Here is a 23,472-nt window from a genome sequence, read left to right as displayed (position 1 = left end):
CGCGCAACTTTTGACAGCCAGAGCCCTGCGCTCCAGAGCGCAAAGCTGCCCCACAAGCTGCTGGGCGCCAAGCTCCGCCCTCCCAGGAGTGCGGGCCAATGGGCTGCACTCAAGGGGCGGGGCAAGGGCAGGCGGGCGGAGCGAGGCCAGGGGGCGGGGCGGCGGCGGCCAGCGCGGTCTTGGCTGTAGCTGCTGGGGCGGCGGCGGCTTGGCCGAGCGTCCGAGGGTCGTGGGGGGATGGGGTCTGCGAACTCCAGCCCTCGGCGGCGGCGGCGGCGGCCGTGAGTGTTGGGCGGGCGTCCGCATTCCGGACGCGGGATGGAGTGCCGCGGTGAGTGTGGGGTGGCGGCACTCGCTTCGGCCGCGGCGGCTGCGGCTCCGGGCTGCGGTCACCCGTGGTGGCCGCCTGCGAATTGCGGTCCAAGGTCCGGTCGGCCCACGCGGTGGCCCTGAGGGGAGGCGGTGCGGCTGCGGCCAGCACTGGGGGCCGGGCCAGGGTCCTCGGGCTCCTGGTCCTTCGGAGGGGGTGGGGAGTCCAACCCGAGCAATGGGTGCGCCGAGAGGGGCAGGAGAGGAGAAGTCCGGAGGGCGCGAGCGGTCGCTTCGTGGACATTGTGGATCCACATGGGTATCCGAGTTAAGCGACGTTGCCCAAGCCGCCGGGGAGAGACTTGTGGGGCGGACTTTCATCCCACTCCAGCTTCCCCCGAGCTTCCTGCAGCTCTTGTCGCTTTCCTGGCCACACGCCCTCATCCGCCTTCTTTCGGAATGCAGGGGCTCCTTTCCCCTTTCCCCGCTGGATTCCGTCACTGGGTCTTCACTTTCGCCTTCCTCACTTGGGATCTTTTTGGAAGTTTGGTGGCATTTTCTGAAATTTCGGTCCTACAAATGCAAAGGCTTAGATAAAATAACAGACACCTCTGATTCCATATCTCTCTTGTCTTATCACACTTCACCTCACCTAGGCCCAGGCTGTTGATCACTTGCGGGGGGGGGGGGGGGGGGAGGGCGACACTAAAGGTGGAAAAACACTCATCTTCCTTTTCTATCTGAGTGCCCCCCTCTGGTGCATCTCCGTCACTCTGCATACCCCTCCCCTTATCTCTTTTCCCCTTGTGCTGTCGATTCACCAACCCCCACCACCCTCGACCCCCGCCTATCTATCGTTTCCCAGTCTTGGCTCCAGAGCAAGTCCTGTGCTTTGCAAAATAGGAAATGACCGGCGGAGGATTGCAGCTGCTACTAAGAGAGAGTATCCCTGTGAGTTTGTTTCCCTAAACGTCCCAGGACCTCGTGATCGAAACTTCGTGTTCAGGACGTTTTTCCTTTGGCCGTAACAGTGTCCAGGAACTCGCCTTGTCTTTGAGCCCCTCTGACATGACCAGGGTCTATCTCGATTTTTCACCATCCCTCATTAGAGACAAAAGTGAAGCTTCTTTACTACCACTCCTGATCCCTCCACACTGAATTGTGAATCGTTGATATACTGTCTTCTGACCACGGATCTTTTGGGGGAGTTAGGAGGTCTTGATTGAAAGTTTCAAGACCGTGGTGGAGCTTTTGGTCCCAAATTTACCTTTTTCTTTTCCTCTTCTTTTTTGGGGAATTAGTTCACCTCCTATTCCGTTTGGGGGAGGAGGTTTCCTCTTAACAAAAAAAAATTTTAATTAAATATGACTGAATATTTAGATTTAATAGAGAAATCGCAATAAATTGCTAAGATTTAGATCTGTTTCTTCAGATTTCTTTAGGCAGTTTGCCAGAAATGCATACTTAGAAATGCTTCCTCATTGTAGGAACTGTGCAAGTGAGGAACCCTGACGCTTATGCTTCAGTAGCTTTTACGGTACAAATAGCTCTAGTCTCCTGATTCTGAGAAGAGTTTTAAGAGTGAATTTGAAGGAAAGTGATAGGCCTGGGTAGAAAGTGTTTCAGTCCCCACATTGGCAGGAAATAGAACTTTGGCTGAGATGAAGAAAACAGTGTTCAGGGAATCTGTGGTGGCTGGTCATTCTCTTTGGGCCCATGTCTCTAAAATAGAACAACCACCTACCTATATTATCAGTGCCTTCACTTCCGAGCTGCAAAGGCCCTTTACCTAGCAATTAGGACTTCACCAACCACTGCTGTTGGTCCCAGGGATTAGTAATGTGTTGAACAAAGCTCATGCCCAGAAGGTACCCTGGAAGGATTTGTATTGGTGATTCATTTCAGCATTCTTTCAGACAATGTAGTGTGATCCCATTCCATGTTACAGTCCTATGGAACCTTTCAGTCTATCGAGTAGAAGTAGATAATTTTGAATAAATAGGGCCCAAGACATAATATCTTGGGTTACCCAAGAAGTGTATGTTGAATGTCCTATGGGAAAGTAGAGGGATGGTTTATTTTCAGTTGAGAGAATGAAAAATTTCTTAGAAGAGGTGATGTTTTGCATGAGATTGAAGTTAAGAAAATGATTTTAATAAGCACAGAAAGCAAAAGGGCCCTTCCAGCCAGAATTGCTGGTTATGTATAATGTATACCAGGATGTCACTGATCAGCTTCTATGATTCTGCTTTGGACACTATTTTGTTTGCAATTTCTTACCTCATCCCCAGCATGATGATGAGCCACAACACATAAAGACACATTCATATGTAATGAAACAAGGAGGTTTAAAAGGAAGGTTAGCAACACGTTTTAGTATGATAAGGATCTTTTTCCTTTCTTCTTTGTCTTTATTATTGCTCTAATAAACAAAAGAGCCATTTGATGGAACTGCCTCTCTAGATAAGAATTTTTCTATTTCTCAAAAAATGTTCCAGTATTTGTCACTGAGAAAGTTTTCAAATACCATAATCTTCCTTTCTAAGGAAGAGGATGGAAAATATTTTTATAAGTATTGAGGAAGTTAAGTATAAGAGACTATTCAAAAGGAACCTTCTATAATTATACTTACAGTTTATTTATCTAAGGTTCATTGAGTACCAGCATGATAAGATTTTTATATACATAGAGTGAGTTTTGACTAATGTATACACCCATGTAGCCACTACTGTAATCAAGATGTAGAACATTCCCGTCACTCCAAAAAGTTCCCTCATGATTATTTGGAACCCCCCTCAGCCCCCACCACAACCCCTATCCCCAGGCAACTATTGATGTTTTTAGTTACTAAAGATTATGTTTCATCTTTTCTAGAATTTCGTGTAAACAGAATCATACAGTATTCTTTTGTGCCTGGCTTCTTTCCTTTAGCAGAATGTGTTTAAGATTCATCTATAATGTTTGCTATATCGTGGATATTTATTAAGTAGTATTCCATTGTAAGGCTCTATGACAATTTGTTTATCTATGTGTTGATGGACATTTGGGTTGTTGCCAGCGTTTGTCATAAAAAAGTTGCCATGTACATTTGTGTACAAGTTTTTGGATGAATGTATGTTTTCATTTCAGAAGAGTAGAATTGCTGGGTGGTATGGTAAATGTGCATTTAATTGTATAAGGAACTGCCAGGGTGTAGCAGCAATGTGTGAGAATTTTAGTTGCTCTGCATCCTGCCCCAAATTTGGGATTTCGGTCTAGCTAAAATTAAGAATTTTTTAGTAGATATTTAGTGGTACCTCACTGTGGTTTAAATTTGCCTTTCTCTGATACTAATAATGTTGAACACTATTTCATATGCTTATTGCCCAGTTGTGTATCTTCTTTTTCAAAGTGTCTATTTATATCTTTTACTCATTAATTTATTAGGTTGTCTTCTTATTATCTAGTTGTAAGAGTTCTTGATGTAATTTGGATACAAATTCTTTGTCAGATATTTTCTCCCAATTTGTGGCTTAACAGTTAGTTGTCTGTCTAAGAGAAGTTTTAAATTTTGATGAAGTCCAGTTTTCCACTGTTTTCTTATGGTTCTTGCTATTTCTGTCTGAGAAATTGTTCCCTAGATTTTCTCTTGTTTTAGTTTAGAAGAGGTATCCTTAAACTTTTTTTTTAAATGTACCAGATTGTAAATATTTTAGGCTTACATGCTATAGCAACTCAAGTACTCAGTTCTGCTCTTGTAGCTCAAAAGCAGTTACTGACAATCCATAAATGATTGGGCATGGCTGTATCCCCTCAAAGCTTTTATTCATAAAAATAGGTGGCTCCCCTTTTGACTCCTGAATTTAAAACACTGATAATTTTAAGTTATATGTTTAGGTCTATGATACATGTTGAGTTAATTTTAGGGTACGTTGTAAAGTAGGCAAGGATCATTTTTTTTTTTAAATCCTTATATGAGGATGTGTTTATTGACTTTAGAGAGAGAAGAAGGGGAGAGAGAAAAACATCAATGTGAGAGAGAAACTGGTTGCCTCTCATAGGCACCTCGACTGGGTACTGAACCTGCAACCTAGGTATATGCCCTGACCTGGGATCCAACCTGCAACCTTTAAGTGTACAGGGTGATGTTCCAACCAACTGAGCCACCTAGCCAGGGCGAGGACATTTTTTTTCTCAAACGTACATCAACTTATTTAGCACTCTTTGAGTACCTTTCTTCCACTGAATTATATTGGCACCTCTTGAAAATCAATGCACTGTATATATGTGGGTCTACTTCTAGACTCTATTCTATTCTGTTGATCTACGCTTCTCTTTATACCAATATCACCCTGTCTTGATTACTCTATAGCTCTGTACCAGATCTGGAAATCAGGCAGTGTAAGTCCTACAGTTTTGTTCTTTTTCAAAATTGTTTTGGCTGTTCCATATCTTTTACATATTCATGTACATTTTAAACTTGATCAGTTTCCACAAAAAAAAATTCAGAAGGGATTTATTTGGGATTGCTTGAAACCATAGATGAATTTGAGGAAAATTAAAGTCTTAACAGTATTGAGCCTTTCAATTCATGAACATGGTATACTTGATTTATTTAGCTCTTTAACTTGCAGTAGTGTTTTGTAGTTTTAAATTTAGAATCTTGTACATGTTTTGTTAAATTCCTAAAAATATTTTGCTTTTGGATATTATTGTAAATGGTATTAGTTTTTTAAATTGTATTGTCCAATTGTTTGTTGCTAATATAGAAAAAAACTGGTTGTGGTATATTGGCCTTGTATTCTGTAACCTTACTATGTTCATTTATATGCCATTCAGATGTCAGCTCAACCCCATCTCCAGTTTTGATAAGTTTGCTTATAGGTTCCTCAGGATTTTCTAGGTATATACTCGTACACATGTCAACTTGGAATACAGTGTTTCAGTTCTTCCCTTTCAATCTATGTGTTTTATTCTTTTTCTTGTTCTATTATACTGTCTAAGACCTTCAGAACATTATTGAATCTGATCTTGAGGGGAAAACATTGTCTTTCATCACTAACTGTGATGTTAGCTGTAGATTTTTAGTAGATGCCTTTTATCAGGTTGAAGGAATTCTTTTCTGTTCCTTCTTTGATGACTTATAAATGGGTGTGGAATTTTGTCAGATGCTTTTTCTGCATCTGCTGAGATGATCACATTTTTAAAAAATTTTTTGTTCATTTTTTCCTATTGAATGTTTTTTAATTTTTTTGTTCAATTACAGTTGTCTTCCCCCATTACTTTATCGAATATTAAACTAAGCTTGTATTTGTGGGAAAACTCCTTCTGGTTATAATATATTATCCTTTTTATAGGTTGTTGGATTTGACTTGCTAATACTGTGTTAAGAAATTTGGGCCCTGGCTGGTGTGGCTCAGTGGATTGAGTGCCAAACCAAAGGGTCACTGGTTTAATTCCCAGTCAGGGCACGTGCCTGGGTTGTGAGCCACATCCCCAATTGGGTGGCACGTGAGAGGCAACAACACATTGCTATTTCTCTCCCTGTCTTTCTCCCTTCCTTCCCATCTCTCCAAAAGTAAATTAAAAAGTATTTTTTAAATTCTTTTCAAAAAAGAAATTTTGTATGTTTTCTGGTAGTCTTTGTCTGGTTTCAGTATAAGAATAATGTTGACCTCAGAAAATGAGTTGGGAAGTGTTTTATCTCCTCTATTTTCTGCGAGTTGTTGTAGGATTATCTTCTCTGATTCAGCAAATTGCATCAGTGAGGCCATCTGGGTCTGCAGTTTTCTGAGACATTTTCAGTTTTTTTACTACATAAAGGCTATTCAAATTTTCTATTTCTTGTGTTCCATTTGGTAATTTGGGTCATTTAAGAAATTTTCCTTTTTCATCTGAGTTGAATTTATTGGCAAAGTTGTTCAAAACATTGCCTTGTTACTCACATTTTATATCTGTAGACTATGTACTGATGTCCCTTTTTTCATTAATGATATTAGTAATTTGTTTTCTCTCCTTAGTTTTGATCAATCTAGCTAGATATGTATCTTTTTAAACGATCTTGTCAAAGAACCAGCTTTTAGTTATTTTAACTTGTCACTGATGTCAGTTTTCTATATCATTGATTTTTACTCTTATCATCGTTTCCTTCCTTTTACTTATTTTGTGCTTTATTTGTTCTTCATTCTCTAGCTTCTTAAAGTGGAAGCTTAGGTTGTTGATTTTAGATCCTTTTTAACAAAACATCTAAAGCTATATATTTCTCTAATTACTGCTTTTACTGTGTACCTTACACATTTTGAAATGTGTTTTCATTTTCATTCAATTCAAAATATTTTCACATTTGCCTTGTGGAAACTTGACATACAGATTATTTAATAATATATTTTAGGGATTTCCCACTATTTTATTGTTATTTATTCCAAATTTAACTTTGGCTCAATCCTCTTAAATTTTTTGAGACTTACTGTGTGGTCCCATATATGGCCTTAGTGGATATTTTTTGTGTGTTTCAAAAGAATGTGTATTCTGCTGTTGCTCAGTAGAATTTTCTGTAATGTCTATCAGTTCAAGTTGGTTGATAGTGTTGCTTAGATCTTTTGTATTCTTACAAAATTTTTTATGTGTTTTATCAGTTAATGAGAGAGATTGTTAAAATCTTAATTATAATTGGATTTATCCGTTTTTCCTGACACTTCTGTCAGTTTTTGCTTCATATATTGTGGAGCTCTATTTTTAGGCACATACACTTTTAGGATTATGTTTTTATAATGAGTTGACTTATTTATCATTATGAATTATTATTCTTTATCCTTGCTAAAACTTGTCTGATATAATAGAGTTATTTCTACATTTTCATGATTAATATTTGCATGGTATATCTTTTTCTGTTGCTTTTACTTTAAATCACTCTGTGTGTTTGTATTTCAAGTCTATTTTGTATACTCAATATGTAGTTGGGTCTTACTCTTTAATCCAGTTGGACAATTTCTGCCTTTTCATAGCTGTGTTTAGGTGTTTATATGCATATTTAATGTATCTATTGTTATGTTGGGTTTAAGGCTGTCATCTTGCTGTTTGTTTTTAATTTGTCTCATCTGTTTTTTGTTTCTTTTTCTTCTTTTGTGTTTATTAATTTTTTAAAATTCTATTTATGTCCACTAGTAGCTTACTAACTGTATTGTACCTCTGAAGATTTTTTGAAAATTTTATTTATAGAGAGAGGTGGAATGAAGGAGAGAGGGAGAGAAATATCAATGTGTGGTTGCCTCTCATGTGCCCCCTACTGGGGACCTGGCCTGCAACCCAGGCATGTGCCCTGACTGGGAATCGAACTGGTAACCCTTGGTTTGCAGCCAGAGTTCAATCCACTGAGCTACACCAGCCAGGGCTGAAGATTTTAATGTATATTTCTTATTATAGTATACCTTTAAATAATGGTGTATTTTGCATATAAGGTAAGAATCTTAACGCATACTTTCATTTCCCTCCTCCCTTACTTTGTGCTATTGTCATACATTTTACTTCTGTATGTGTTGTAAATGCCACAATACGCTGCCATTACTTTTGTTTTAAATTTAAAGAAATTTACACAATGAGGCTTGTTTTGAGGCTTCATTGGGGTGAGTCTAGAATACCATTTTTATTAGAGCTGGGTTGTATATACTACTAACACATGCCATCCTGGGATCTCTCCTTGAGTGTTCAACAGGTCTCTCCTCTCTGGCTGATGAAAACGCAAGAGGTCCCTGGGTGAATGGGAGCCATGGGAAATATCCTGTTACAGCTTCCTGGAAATTCTTTGCCCATTCTTGTGGAGTTTCACCCTACACTTATGCAGCTCTATATTCAGCAAGAAAATTAAGGAATGGTCTGTGCAAATTTCTGGAGTCTTCTTCCTTTCTCTCTGTTACTCTGTCCTACAGATTCCAGCTGCCCCAGTCTGCCTGGATTACAATTCCTGTCACCTCCGTTTCACGAGAGTACCATGCTTTGCTTGGCTTCCCCATTCCTATGCCGTGGTCTGGAATGTGCTTCCAGGCAGAAAGTTGGGGTGATTGTAGGGTTTGCCTCATTTGTTTGTGTTCCCTTCTCTCAAGGTTCACAATTTTGTGCTGCCTGTAGTACAGTGTCTGAAGACAATATGGTACAGGGCAACTCTGGTCTCATTTATTCTTACACTTGATGTGTCTAAAATTTTAGCCTTCTTAGTCTCTTAGATTTTCTTTTCATCTTTTCCTCGCAATTAATTTGTTTAGTGAATTGTGTTGTTTGCCCTACAAAGTGGCTGGGTCTAGGTTTTACTGAGTGCATCCTGTGCTGTAATTTAGCATGTTTCCCTGCCTTCTGCTTTGCTTATAGAGCGGTAATTGGATCTAGAGCAGAGTTTCTCAACCTTAACACTATTGACCATTTGGGGCCAGGTAATTCTTTGGTAGGGGTAGGGGTAGGGGTAGGGGTAGGGGTAGGAGGGTTGGGGGTCCTCTTCTGTGCAAGTAGGATATTTACCAGCATCCTTGGCATCTATCCACTAGATGTCAGTGTAGCCTCTTCCTTAGTGGTGACAACCAAAAATAACTCCTGGCATTGTAAGATGCCTTTAGACCCATCTTCTGTTAGGAAATTAGGCTACCTAAACCACAGAATCAACTTCAGGAATATGAAGCCACCTACTTAGCAAAAACACAGTAACAATATTGTGTTAACACTGCAAAGAGCACATGAAAAAGATTTTAACAATGTGTAAGTTGAGACTTCACAGCATGGTTGACTCAAGAGCAACATTATAAGGGATGTGAATTTCTGTTTAAGAAGGAAAAAATACTAGAGACACTAATAATGTAAAGTGGTAAAAACACAAATAGTTTCTTTTCAACTATGTGTTTCTTTAGTAAATGTCTTTTGTGCAACCTGTTGAACAACATTTTAAGATACTGAACTTTGACAACAGTTGTACAGGTTTTTTTTTTTTAAGATTTTGGTGTTTAATGATAAACAGAATTTGGGACTGGCAGAGAAGTATTGCAGTAATATACTTTTTATATTTGTAACTTATATGTGTGATATAACATTACTATAAACAATGCAAGTGGGAGATTAATAAAATAACAATCTTAATTTAAAAGTGAACTACCATTCTTTTCAAATGTTTTCAAATGTCATTATCCTTCTTAGAGTGGAGAAGATGGCAAAAAATTAATGTGTTTTTAAAAGATTTAAGGGGAAGATTGGGATTGAGAAGCTTATCCAAATTTTCCTCAGATAACCTTTCCTCATCTAGTGTTCAGTGAAGAGCCACTCTGTCCTTATGCCCTACGCACAATAGTTGTCTGTTTTGAGATGGTTTAGAGGTAGATCTGGTGGGAGGGGTTTTTTAAATTAACCCACAGCAGTTCAGAGAGGCAGACTTTCCTCCATTGAGCTCCCTGACAGTTGCTCTGCCAGTGCCCTCCTTGGCCTTCGGAATCCTTTCCTGTCTCCCCATTGGTGCCCTCCAGTTGTGAGTCATCATTGGTTTCCATGGTGAGTGTCCACGGTGCATCATTGTCCTCCAAATGGACATTTGGATGTTAGGTATCGCGAGTATCTCTAGTGCTTTTGATCTTAGGTTTAAAGCATAAGCGGTAAGTTTTAAAAAATTAAGTCTCCAAAGTAATTGTAGAGCCAGGTAATCAAGGAGCCTGGGCTTCTCATACTTTTCTTTTTCAGGAGACAAACTAGGGACCTATTTGGCTTCACTTCCCTCGAAGTGTTTCTGTGTTCCTATGTGAGAAGCGTCCCTCTTCTTTCTCTGGCAGTGAGCAATCTCTACATTGTTTCTCTTTGTCTCCCTCATCTTTGCTCTGGTCTTCATCTTATCTTTTCTTTAATGGCCTCCACTTGTCTCTGCACCTTTCTTGGTCTTCTTTCCCTCTGTCTGTTTCACCTCTCCACAATTGTTTCTTGCCTTCTAACATCTCTCTTTGTCTCTCACTGATTTTTCTCTCCCTCCCTCCTATGTGCTCCTTTCCCTCTCTCATCCCCACATACCCTTTCTCCCCATCAGGATCTTGTTCCAGATACTGTCAGTGATATTGCCATTTCCGCTTCAATAAGGAACACAATCCTCTTTATTAAGGGGATTTCATATTTCTTCTCAAAAACCTTATTTATGATATAATCAGGGTTGCACCATTCCCCCAACCCCACTCCCCTTTTGCCTGAGATCTCCTGATGTCTCCTCTTGATAGTTTGTTTCAGTTCAGGGCATTATCAGTCTCCGTGGTGAGAGTCCAGGATGCTTTCTTCTTTTTACGTGTAGTTAGAAGGACAGTGTGTTCTTGACGTTTCCTGAGTATTTGTGGTATGTTCTTGGTACTGTTGTGTTTGGGGTTTAAAGAGGTAAATTTATGTAAGTTGAGTTTAGAAGTTCAGTGTGGGAGCCACAGTAACCAAGGAACTGAGCATTTCCATATTTATCTTTACCAAATAGCACTCAAAGGGCCAAATTTGCTTTCTTTCCCCAGCATTGTTTTTTCTATAACGAGTTCTGATATGAGAGATGTTTCTCCTTGTCAGTATTGTCTCCCTCTCTCACCACTTCACTTGTTGGCTTTATCACACTCACTTCCTTTTTCAGATGTCTCGGTGAGAAAGAAGTCTTTCCTTTCTCTTATTTCTAATTCTTATTTTCCTTTTCTGCCTTCACCTGTTTCTGCCTTACTTGATTTTGCCTCTCTCCCTTGTGCCTGCACCCCCATTTTCTTTCAACTTGTCCTCATAGTCTGTGTCTTTTTATGCTTCCTCCCATTTGTGATAATTTTTCTCTCTGCCTCCACCACTATCCAGCCTTCCTCCCCATGCGCCCTCAGTTTCTCCATCAGTTCTTTCTGAATGTTCAAGCACTAAGGCAAATGACATTGGTTGTTCCAGTGAGTAGTTTGAAATGGAAGTTTATGTGCTTTCAGCCCCTGCTGCCTTCTTTAATTATTTCATCTTTCAAAGACATTTTTCTTATTCTGAGTAACTTTGAGAGTTCAGTTGAAGAAAATAATATTGCTCTAAGTCAGCAATTTTCAACTGGTGTGCTGCAAAATTTGTAAAAATAGTCAATACCCACTTACCGTAATCAGGGGTGCTGACCTCTTTTTCCTTAGATTGCCAAATTAAAAAATGACAACAGCCAACACAATAGTGGTCAGGTGTGAATGAATAAAATTATGCCTATTTTTGTCAGATGTGGCAAATTTTTTTTGGTGTGCCCCAGAATTGTAATAATCAGTTTGTGTGCCATGAGATGAAAAAGGTTGAACTATTGCTACTCTTGAGTGGAAAGCATTCCCCTCTGCAGAGGGCAGAGTAGTTGTCTGGTTTTGAGGTAGTTCATTCTTCTGAAAAGGAAGTGAGCCCCAGGCCTGTGTTACATTTTACCTGTGTGAGGTCCTGTTTTTGTTTTTGTTTTCTTAAAGGAGTTGGAAAGAAAAAGGCAAACAAAAGATATACCTCATAGGAAATTTATACTGCTTGCCTTGAGAGATTCCCATTAGCTAGATCTAGTCATCAGGTGACTTGTTCCGAAAGTTCGCTCCTCCTAGCCTGTCGCGTGTTTTACAGGGTTTCTAACTAATGACCGATGATGTCGGGTACAGTCTGCGGGCTAGGGTGTAGCTGACAACCAGTGTCCAGCAGACGAGATGTAGGCGCTAAGCCCCGCCCCCAGGCACGCGGGCCAATGGGCTGAGCCTGAGAGGGCGGGGCAGTGTGGGTGGGCGGAGCAAGGCCAGGGGGCGGGGCGGCGGCGGTCGCGTAGCCCGCCCCGCCCTGGAGGTAGCTTCTGGGACTGCGGCGGCGACTTGGCCGAGCGTCCGCGGGTCTTGGAAGATGGGGTCTGCGAGCTCCAGCCCTCGGAGGCGGCGTCGGCGGCGGCCGTGAGTGTTGGGTGGGCGTCCGCGTCCGAGGCGCGGGATGACCTCCTCGGTGAGTGCGGGGCGGCGGCTGCGTCTCTGGGCGGAGATCACCTGCGGCGGCTGTCCTCGAGCTGACAACCTGGGTCCGGGCGGCCCACGCGGTGGCCCCGAGCTGCGGCGTCTGCGGTGTGCGCTGGAGGTTGGGCCAGGGTCTGAGGAGCGAGGGGCTTGCGGCTGGAGGAGCTGGAGGGCGCTGAGCCGATGACGATGATAATAAAAGTAAACATAGGTCCTACAGTCCGCACTCTGTCCTAAGAGTGCTCCCTGTTTAACTTCTTTAATCCTCAGGAGTCCGAGATTACTTCACTCGTTTTTCACACGGGGAAACGGAGGTTAAAACCTGCTGGAATATGACCAGTAATTAGCAGAGTGCGGATTTAAACCCAGGCAGTTTTGCTTCAGAATCTGCACTCTTGACCGTTACATAGTCTGCTCTTGCTCCTGCTCTCGTCCTGCTGCCACCTGCCCTGACAACAGCCCTCCTCACTTCAGCTGGCTCTCATTCCCGAGATATTTTGGGATTTCCGTGGTGCATTGTTTTCCTCTTCTCTGTCTTTGGGTTGAGGAGGGTTGTTTCGTTCCGCCCCAGTGGTTTTTCCCAATTCTGCAAGTATTTGGGGCTTGACGGTATTTTGGGGTTTTGTTTAAAAAAATTTTCTTCTGGTGGGTGAGCTCAAGTCAGAGACTTTTCAAGTTGGAGCCCTAGTAACTGACGCCTCATGTCTCCATGTTATTCTTTTTTTTAAATCCCTGTTTCTCAAGAAGGAGTTGGCTTCATACCTTTTCGGAGGGCTGGACTCTTAGCGGTGGAGAAAGAGCGGAGTGCTCCTTCCCCGTTCTCCAGCTGTCTCGGTGACGATATCTGTGGTCCCTCACTATCACTGTTCGCAGCCCTTTTTGCTCCATTTTCCTACTTTGTTTTTAAATCCTGGGTTGGAGAACACGCTCTTTGGCACTGGGTAGTTTGGGCTGGTCAAGGGAGAGCCCTATCTACCAGGAATGCTAGACATTCTGGAGGCGTGGGAGGTTGTGCAGCTTCCTCTTTTTTAAACGTGCTGCATTCTAACTTCACAGGAATGAAGTGTATGTGTATTGCATGCCTTTCTTTAGAAATTACACTTATTTGCATATTGCTAAAACTTTTGACATGCCCCCATCCTCTTTTTGTGGAGAGTGTTTTTTAAAAATATAAAAACTTCCAGAATGACTTTTTTCTGATTTATTTGCATTTTAAAGTAGATTCTTACCAAATCAGAAATTGTGCTGAAATAGCAGATTTCTGAAATAACTGGCAGTTTTTTCCTGAAGTAGAAAGAGTAAGATGAGAATTATTAAGTACAGCTATTTGGGGCAGTTTTATACTTCAATTAACCCAGTGCCTAAAATGAAAATACTTATGTAATGATACATTTGGGGGTGGGAGGAAGTAAAAGGGGCACAAGACATGAACACAGGCTACCGAAGTCTTGGAAAAGCCACGTTCCAGGGTACTGGAAGTTAGTGTTCAGGTTTATAATGCACATATTACTCGTAATTTAGAACATAACAGAGAAAGTTTTGTACAGTAATATACTGTTTGCTACAAAGTTCTTTCAGAAGTGGATGCAACACATTTTGAATGTTGATCATGGTTTGGAGTTAAAAGCTATACATGAGAATGCATTAGGAGAGTTTAACATATTATGCTCAACAACCTATTTGCACAATTCAGACTTCACTTGCAAACAATTTAGTATATTTCCAGGAAGTCAATTAAGTTTCTGGAATTATTCCTAATCCTATATTTCTTATTCACATCTACTTATATATTGTTGTATCTCGTTCATTTCTTGTGTTAAAAAATAATCTCCCCCAATAAAGCATTGCTAGCAATAATGACTAGCAGTTAATGAGTCATCATGATGAGCCAGGCACTGTGCTAAGTGATTTCCATATTATTACTTCATTTAATTAAATTGCCAGTTGCAATCTGTTACTAACTACATTTTATGTTACACCAACTAGAGGATGGTCATTTTGGGATATGGGAAAGTAGTCTGGAGGATCTTGAAAAGTAAATTCTCCAGGCTTCCTTATTAATCATAGTTCAATTTTATGAAAGCTTAAATTAAGCTTGTTATTTAAAATTTTTTTCACCTGTAGTGAAGGATGTGTAACAAAGTGAGTACATTACTCACCATAATACTGACTAGATGTAGATTATAACCCTTTTTAGTTGCTTCTTTCTCCACTGTGTTTTGTTTTTTGTTTACACGTTTTCTTAGCCTTATCTAAAAGTGTTTAAGAAGTTTTGAAACACTTTACAACTTTGGGTTACTAATATGCCTTGATGATTTTTTGGGGGGGGTGGGTTGTGATAGGTGAATGGAACCTGTGATATGTCTTTAATTTTTATAATCACCTTTTTACCAGTGACAATGACCAGTTTTAACATTAAACTAAAAGCCATCAAAATTAGAATGACTTCATTAAGTAAGCTGCAAAAGTGTTAAATTAGGTTAATAGTCTTCTCAACTAGTGATTTGTAAAAGAGCTGTCAAAATAACACATTTGAGTGCTTTGGGGTTTTTGTTGTTGGGGAGAGTTAGGTATAATAATAGTTCTTTAAAAATTGTTCTACATTCATTTTAGAAATTATCTACACGTTTAAGGATTAATGTTAGATAGGTTTGAATTTAGTTCAAATGTAGAAATTACGTTCTCAGAAATACTTTGGGATTAACAAGACTATTCAATAGAGAACTTTGAAAACTTTTAGAGAAGTGTTGGGACAGCTTTAATCAGAAGTAGAGAAACAATACTAGAAATTCAACTTTGATTTCAGTTTTATGTAATCTCACCTTTACTCAACTTCATATGCTTGTTTTTTGAAAGACAGTTTTAGAGACAGATTTTTAAAAATCATTGATATTTTCTATTCAAAACACTGCAACAATCTGTAGTTAACCATTTTTGTTTCTACAAAAAATAAAACTATAAACTTACTAAGCTCATTATTCATTCTGCACATAGCTGTGAGTAGTTCATCCCTCACATGACACATATTGTGCTGTGAACAGAGAACAAATGGTTAGCAAACAGATGCGGTCTTGATTTCCTTGAGTTTATCATCTGGATAGGAAGACATGAACCTTATAAATCTTAAAAGGTTTATGAAAAGTATAACATACTATAAAGCACCTAATAGGAGATTCTGCTCTAGTTTGGTGGTGGTGGTGGTGGTGGTGGTGGTGGTGGTGGTGGTGGTGGTGGTTAGGTAGGTGGGGACAAGGGGTGGTCCAGGAAGGTTTCTTTGAGGAAGTGATCTTTGAGCTGAGATTAGAATGAGTAAACAAAGGGGGAAAGGAGTAGTTCAGGCTCCCTAAATTGAACAGTGTTTTTCAAGTTGTAGGATCATGGACCCATTATGAATATGAAACCAATTTGGTGGGTTGCAACCAACATTTTAAAAAATGAAATGGGATAGCATAGAAATTATCTGAGTATATCACCTGGCTCCTTAGCTGGAATCTATTTTGTGTTTTATACATTCCTACACATAACACCACACACAAACATAACGTACTTAATGTGTATGCTGGCCCATAATATAAACTATTTCCTCCTCTGGGTCACAGACATTGTTGTGTGTTTCAGAAGTGTTGAGTATTGACTAGGAATCTTGACTCCAGAGGGCATTTCAGAGGTAGGTAGCAGCCAGATCTCATGCTGAGCCAGCCTTGTAGCGCACAATAGCATCTTACTTGTCCTTTGGAAGAGTTTTCTGGTTTTGAAAAGTGTAATCCACACTTTGGAGTGGACCAAGAATGATGTGGAGAGATCGTTAGGAAATTAGTATCAGTAGCTCAGACAAAAAATTATAATAATTCACCTAGAGTGGTAGTAGAGATAGAGGTGGGAAAAAATATGTAGAGTTAAGTGAGGTACAGGAACGAGTAAATGACACAATAATATATCTTACACATGACTTGGAAATGAATATTACACAAACTTTTCTACAGTAAATTTTACAGAAGTCCTTAGTAATTCTGCCATTTTGGAAGTATCCAAATACTCAAGACACAATATTTGAAAAATGTTTTAATGATGATGCTGAGCTGATTTAATTCCACAAGTCATTTCCTTTTTGATTCCAAGAGATACAAACAAAACTTGGACTTTTTCTTCTGGAAAGGTAAAGTGTAAATATGAATCAGAAACAAAGATTTTCTTGAGTTCCAACTTTGCGCCAGGATTAGGTGTTTTAACATGAAGTCTTTTGTGTCTCCTTTTAACCCTCGCCCCCAGCCTGTAAGCATATTGTACAGGTCACATGTTTAGAAAGTATTCAGCCAGGATTCAAATCTAAATCTTTTTCATTAAAAAAAATTGTATTTTTAGTATACCACTCTGAAATTACTAAAAATAATGCCCCAATAATCATACAGTTATTTGTACAACCAATCCAGGTGTGTCAGATTAGTGTGCACCCTTACAACTTGTTTTCAACAAAGAAATGTTCTTGCTGAAACTTGATAACCTATATTATACCTGTTCATATACATTATCATGACATTATTATATTATTATATTATTATGTAATAATACATAAAAGGTATGTATTATTATTATTGAGAACTAAATGTAATCAGACTTCTTTTATGTGTTGGAATGAACACTTCCATGCTACTGCCTCTTTTAATGCTTACAATAATCTCATGGGATTATTGTAGTATTCCTACAATATTTTGGATGGATGTTATTCCCATTTTATAACGAGCACACTGAGGTAAAGGGGTAATTAACATTTTATCAGGTCACACACAGTAAGTGATAGAGAGGGATTTTGAAAACAGGTCTTTTTCCAAAGCTTATATTTCATGGAGGGATCATGAAATACACCCTTCCACTAAGTGACATTTCGGGAAAAGTTTTGTAAATTACGAAAATTCTGTTACCCTCTAGGAGTTAAGAGCGTAGATTTTAGTAGCAAAGCAGATATGTGTTTAAGTACCAGTTCAGCATTTATCAGCTCAGAGCTTAGAGAAATTATTTAATCTCCAAACCTTGGGTTCTTTAGAGAAATGAAGAGAGTAGTAGTTTGCATATCACAAAGTTGTCAGGATTACTGGCACCAAACAAATACAAGCTGCTACTCTTAGTAGTAGTACAGTACAGTGTTTGTTGTGGTGGTTGGTTTTATTAGAATACTGAGGTGGGCTATGGGCTGTTTGTGAAAACTTAGTAGAATGTTCCCCCTGGTTGATGTAGTGTTGTGTTTCTCTCTCTTTTTTTTTCTCACCCCTTTAAGGATTTTGATTTTTCTGATTCTTATGTGAAAGGATGATTGCTCAGAAACAGAAAAAGACAAAGAAAAAACGTGTTTTATCATCAGGCCAGCTCTCTTCCGATGATACATCTTCTGAAATGGGGCTCAAGTCTATAAGTACCAATTACGTTTTTGATCCGGAGTACATCAAGGAATTGGTGAATGATATCAGGAAGTTCTCCCATATGCTATTATATTTGAAAGAAGCTATTCTTTCAGGTTTGTCAACTGTTTTCTCTTAGCATTCTTACTGGATAGCCTGTAAAATTTTAAATGCCAGCCTAGTTACAGATAAGTATGTACACAGTGACAGAAACAGGGTATTTTCCTGTAGGTATTTAATGCCTTTTTCCTCTCCGAATGTTTGCTGTTTACAGTGTAAACTATTTTATAATCAGATGCAGTGCAGTATAGTATAGGAACTTCAGTAAGTGTGAGAGAACAAAAATACACAAAACAAAAATAGTTCTTTGGTTCTTAGGAGTTGGGCCCATTGGACATCGGAAAATTTTAGGTCATTGGAATTTTAACCTTGTTAATGGTAACAGTGTATTGATTGGTTTTTAATAAGCAGACTTATATTTATAATTTATATTGTTGATACTTCTGCCTAGATTTGGTTTTTTATATTGTTCCTAAAACCTGATCTAAAAACCACTGCATTTGAGTGAATTTTTATTTCAAAAATCAAACTTAATTCTCAATTTGCTTCTTCAATTAGGGATAATCACAGAATTTATTCTTTAGTCAGATATGGATAATGGAGCATGAGACTTGATTCTTCAGAGATAAAGAATTATACACATCTGTACTCCCTGACTTGCTCTTAGTACCTAAGTCTTTCAACTTTTAGTGTATCTTTTATATACAAATTTGACAAGAGTGACATTAAAGATACAGCTTCTATTCTTTTGTAATAAGTCGCACTTCATTTCTTTGTTCGTAGATTGTTTTTCTGGATATGGAAAAAGAAGATACCTAGTTATTTACATGAGACCTTCATGTGTTTTGTAGACATTTATAAGGTTCTGATAACTATTTTGTATGTATATAAATTAAATATTTACTTTCTGGGAAACAGAAACTAAAATAATACTTTGTTTTAAATATTGCTTTTTAAGAGTTTATTTTAGCCTAACTCTAATTTTTCAGATTGCATGCCCAAAATGACTTGAATTGTAGCCTCAAAATTTTAGTATTTGAATTTTCCTTAAAACAACAATAACATAAGCCATCCTTTTGAGACTGCGTGCGTGTGTGTGTGTGTGTATGTGTGTATTTTATGACTTTTGATTTGTGAGTAGGCAATTGAGGGATTAGGAAGAAAGAGGATTGAAAATGGATCCTAAGTGAAAAAAGAAGAAAATGGTAATGCATATAAGATAGCCAAAGGAGACTACCCCTTAGGGTAAAAAAGTATGTGTATGGAAATATATTTTTCACAGAAAGTTAAGGTTAAAAAGCTGTAAGGATATTATCCTAATGAGAAAACCAGTACTTCAAAATTTAAATACTCAACTATATTGCTGATAATTAAAAAAAACTTGCCATTTATGGCTGGTAAATTAATTACAAAATGTAAAACCATCTTTTGGATAGCCTGCTGTCATCAATAAGCAGTGGTCAGAGAATTTTCACTGTCTACCTTTGGACTGATAGCAATGCTTGGTTCTTCAATCAGAGTTAAAAGGATAAACGTATGCCATCTCAAAATAAATCTTGGATTTGACAAGAATTTTTTCTGGTTTTGGATCATTGTTATCAAAATCTGGGGATATACTATTTGGTTTGAGTTGGTAGAACCTTTTTTGTTTTCCTTCAGCAAGGGAGTATGTATAAACATTAACCTCATTATAAATGATAAGAAATGCTACATAATAATATGCCTGCTTGTAATATTGATTATGATTTTTCAGCCTATTAGAGTATCAGACTATTCCTTATTTACTAAACAGAATTATTATAAGAATCATGAAGTATAATCTGGAAAACAGGTAAAAAGTTTAAAATTCTGTAACCTTTAAAGCGGTATTATTACATGTTTCTGTAGAGTAGCCATAGGCCATCCTTTTGTATTCTGGGTCCCTAGACTTCTGCCATTCTTTGTTGTGAACTGCAGCCCAACAGTAAAGAGCTATTGTTACTGTTTTTCTTTTGCAGTGAAGGAACCTTGTCAGTAGCCTTGCCAATATGTTGTCTTTTGCCTCTTTAAGAGGAAGGATGCCAAGTTTTTGTCATTGCTTATGACCTTGTAATTCATATCAGTTGACTGTTAATAAACTAAAAAGTTCGCTTTTAAGAACCTAGATTGTAGGTGTACAAATTAAATCATCTTTTGGTGTGATTTGGATGCCATTTTCTTTATATGCTTTACCTGTCGTGAGACAGCGATGTGCAAATCACTTGACTGCTGCTTCCGGTGTCCAGTCTTCTAGCTGAGGCTAGACTTTTTATGTTTTACAGGCCACTTTTACATACAAACACAAACAGTATTGTCACGCAGTCCCCAAAAAGGCAGGTACTTTTAGCTCCATATCACAGATGAATTCTATGTATAACATAGATTATATGATTTCATCAATTCCTTAATGCTGGTAAATAGTAGTTTCATTTGGAACCCAGAGATCATGAATGCAGAATGGTGTGTGTTTTCCATTCTGTCCTACTTGCTTCACATGGCGGGTACACCGTAGAAACACTGCTCAGCTTTCGTTCTCTCATCAGCCGATTCTCTTTTCACTTGGGATTATCTAGACCTGCACTATCTGATATGGTGGCCTCTATACATGTGGCTCTTTAAATTTAATTAAAATAAAAAATTCCAGCTTCTTAGTTGTAGTAACCACAATTCAGGCACTCTTTAGCCACATGTGGCTAGTGGCATTTTGGACAGTGATATTATAAAAATCTCCAATCCATCATTATAGAAATTTCTGTTGAACAGTGCTGGTACAGACATTTGGCCTGTATCAATCTCGAGAAACTGAGATGAATTCTTAAGCTACAAGTATTTGTTTAAAAAATTATTTATTTATTTATATTTCAAGAGAGGGAAAAGGAGGGAGGAAAGGGAGAGAAAGGTGATGTATATGAGAAACAGCGATTGGATGGCCCTGTCATACCCCCAGCTGGGGACCTGGCTTGTAACCCAGGCATGTGCCCTGATCAGGAATCAGACCAGTGACCCTTTGGTCCACAGTCCGGTGCTCAATCCACTGAACCACACCAGCCAAGGCCAGTATTTTCGATTTCTACAGCATTAAAAGGAAACCTAGAAAATTGTTATGGGAAAATATTTGAGAAAGTTTTACTAGAAATAAGAACTCTTGGGGTCTATTTTGATTCCCCTTCTTTAGATTGCCTTTGGAGTATGTAGCTTTCATGGCCCTTTGATTTGAACAAGTGGATCAAAATCCAGCCAGATTATACAGTTTGGTTAAATTTGTAGTAAGAGATGACAGAGCACTAGAAAGAGAGTCACATGATTTCGGTTCTAGGACTAGGTGTGTTACTGACTAGTTTGGGAATGTGCCTTAAGCCACTGAATAATTTGTTAAATGTGAAGTGCTTACACCAGATGCTGTCCATTTTATAACTTTCTGATGGGAGCTTGGGGGTGGGGAGGTGGGGGAAAGTGGTGGCAGGAAAATGGAGACAACCATACTTGAAAAACAATAAAAAAATAAAATCAATAAACATATTGTTGGATGAGGATTAAAAAGAACAAAATTTGGAGTTAGAGATTCTGTGTTCTGAATATTGACAGTTCAGAGCTGAAGAAAACAACTAAGTATTTGTTTTCAAAGTACATAATGCATTTTAGAGGACAGCCACCTCCCACCATTTTATAGAATTTTTTAAATAGGAGTTTTATGATAACTGTCTTGTGTGATGTTATGAAAATTCCCCAAGTGAGAATGTAAAGATCATATTGCAATAGTTTTGAGGAACTGATTAGAGAAAATAGGTGTTTGCCAAATGCCCTGTATTCCTTAACAGAGTTAAGATATTGCCTCTGCTGTTTTTATTTACAAATAAAAATGGAGTGCTTAATGTCGGAGATCAGAGGACTGTGAAAACACTTGCTTTGATAGGGTAAGTAATAGAGTTGTTAATTTTCTCTGTCCACTGCTAATTCCAGGAGGAGGTTACCCTATAGTCTCATAAAAGTAGTAGATGTAGGATTTGAAGTTTAGAACCCTATCCAGTGTTATTAAGGTGTATCATGAATAATTACAGGGGCAAATTTTGCATCTTAAAGTGCCGAAGGCACTGAATTATACATACGCCCTCTGTGTTTAAATATAACACCGCAGATTAACATATATATAGGATAAGTGCTAATTCAGGTTTATGGTTGCCCCTTGAGGAGTAATATGTTCTGAATTCCAAAGAACAGATTCATAAATCTTCTAGTTTTTACAGTAATCTTTTTTTTTTATTGTCACCCAAGGACATGATTATTGATTTAGAGAGAGGGGAAGGGAAGGAGAGAGAGGAGAGAAACATTGATGGTTGCCTCTGGTACATGCCCAGACTGGGGATGGAACCCAAAATCTAGGCAAGAGCCCTGACCAGGAATCGAACCTGTAGCCTTTTGGTTTATAGAAAGACACCCCAACCAACTGAGCCACACCAACTAGGGCTATACAGTAATGTTAAGTGCTGTCTTTGTGACAAACTTCTCCATTCCCAGTTGGAATACCACTCAAAAGCCCAAAATTTGGGAATTAGAAAAATGCAAGGCTTTTTAACAGGGCTAAAAAAAAATAATGCAGATTAATTTTTCTGGTACCCAATACTTGAAGTCTATATTGCCATTATAAAATATATTTGAAGGTCAGCAGTTAGTGTAATACTTCTTGTAGTATGTTGATTATATGACACTATTTTTTTAATCCCAACCTGAGAACATGCTTATTGATTTTAGGAAGAAGCGAAGAGAGGGAGAGAGAAAGGGAGAGAAACATTGATCAGTTGCCTCTTACACATGCTCTGAACTGGGATTGAACCCATGACTTTTTTGGTTTATGGAACAGCTGCTCCAACCAACTGAGCCACATGGGCCAGGGAGACACTAATAAAAGTTTACTATTGCAACAATGATGTCTCGTTTTTCTGTTTTGTTTGTTTTTAAATAGGCCAGAAAGAGAGATAAAAGTATCATCACTTTAAGATAGAGTAGTTCTCTAACTTCTAAAAATTTTTTCTAATTTGAGTATATCACTATTATAAAAACATAGCTGATCTCATAAGTGATTACGTCTAATGAATTCTAGGTCCTAAATTTGATAGAACTATAGTTAGAAGAGAGGGTTGTAAACTTTCTAAAGCAAATTATATTGAAAAAAAAGAATTTAGGTAACAATTTTAATACCATAAAGTAATATGTTCTGTTGTGAGAGGGAAGTTCTGCTTAAATTTTCCAAGTCTTAATTGAAATCTTGTCTTAAGGATTAACCGAATTTTTCCAGGGTGAATATAGAGGAGGACTTGTAAATTTATTTTAGACAAATTTCAATGAGGGTTACTTTGACTACTGATGACCGTTACTTAAGTTTTAGCCCTGTAATACACCAGAAATTTTGTGAAATATGAGAAATATTAAGTTACTAGTCTTAGACATCCCAACCTCTCCAGAAGTGATTTCTAATGGATATCGCTTAGGATTGGTTAACGTTAATGTTAATAGGTTATATCTTAGTGCCTAGAGCATATGGATTGAGTCTTTGGGGAACTAAGTGTGAAATACAGGTAACTCATTCATTACCCATGTGCCAGCTCTTAGGAGATTCCTTTCCTCTTCTGTACTTGATTGACTAGAATGGTTTGCCTAATTTAGCAGCTCTTGAAGTAGTAACTGGCATATTCACTTGGAAGTTAAAAGCCTATTAAATCACAGATTATAGATACTGTCATTAATAACTTCTT

At 38.5% G+C, this 23,472-nt stretch overlaps 1 protein-coding gene across 1 annotated transcript in view; it reads left to right on the top strand.

Annotated features, from left to right (window-relative positions):
* The first annotated feature begins 207 nt into the window (after positions 1-207).
* Positions 208-23,472, top strand: part of ARHGAP29 (Rho GTPase activating protein 29) — a 50,604-nt gene continuing 27,339 nt past the window's right edge. The window contains exons 1-2 of the mRNA XM_036027494.1: positions 208-331; positions 17,524-17,760. Coding sequence (XP_035883387.1) covers positions 17,556-17,760 — 205 coding nt within the window. The 5' untranslated portion in view covers positions 208-331; positions 17,524-17,555. The remainder of the gene's footprint in view (positions 332-17,523; positions 17,761-23,472) is intronic.

This window comes from Phyllostomus discolor, chromosome 5, assembly GCF_004126475.2.
Source record: "Phyllostomus discolor isolate MPI-MPIP mPhyDis1 chromosome 5, mPhyDis1.pri.v3, whole genome shotgun sequence".
Taxonomy (NCBI): Eukaryota; Metazoa; Chordata; class Mammalia; order Chiroptera; family Phyllostomidae; genus Phyllostomus; species Phyllostomus discolor.
This window is presented reverse-complemented; position numbering and strand designations above follow the sequence as displayed.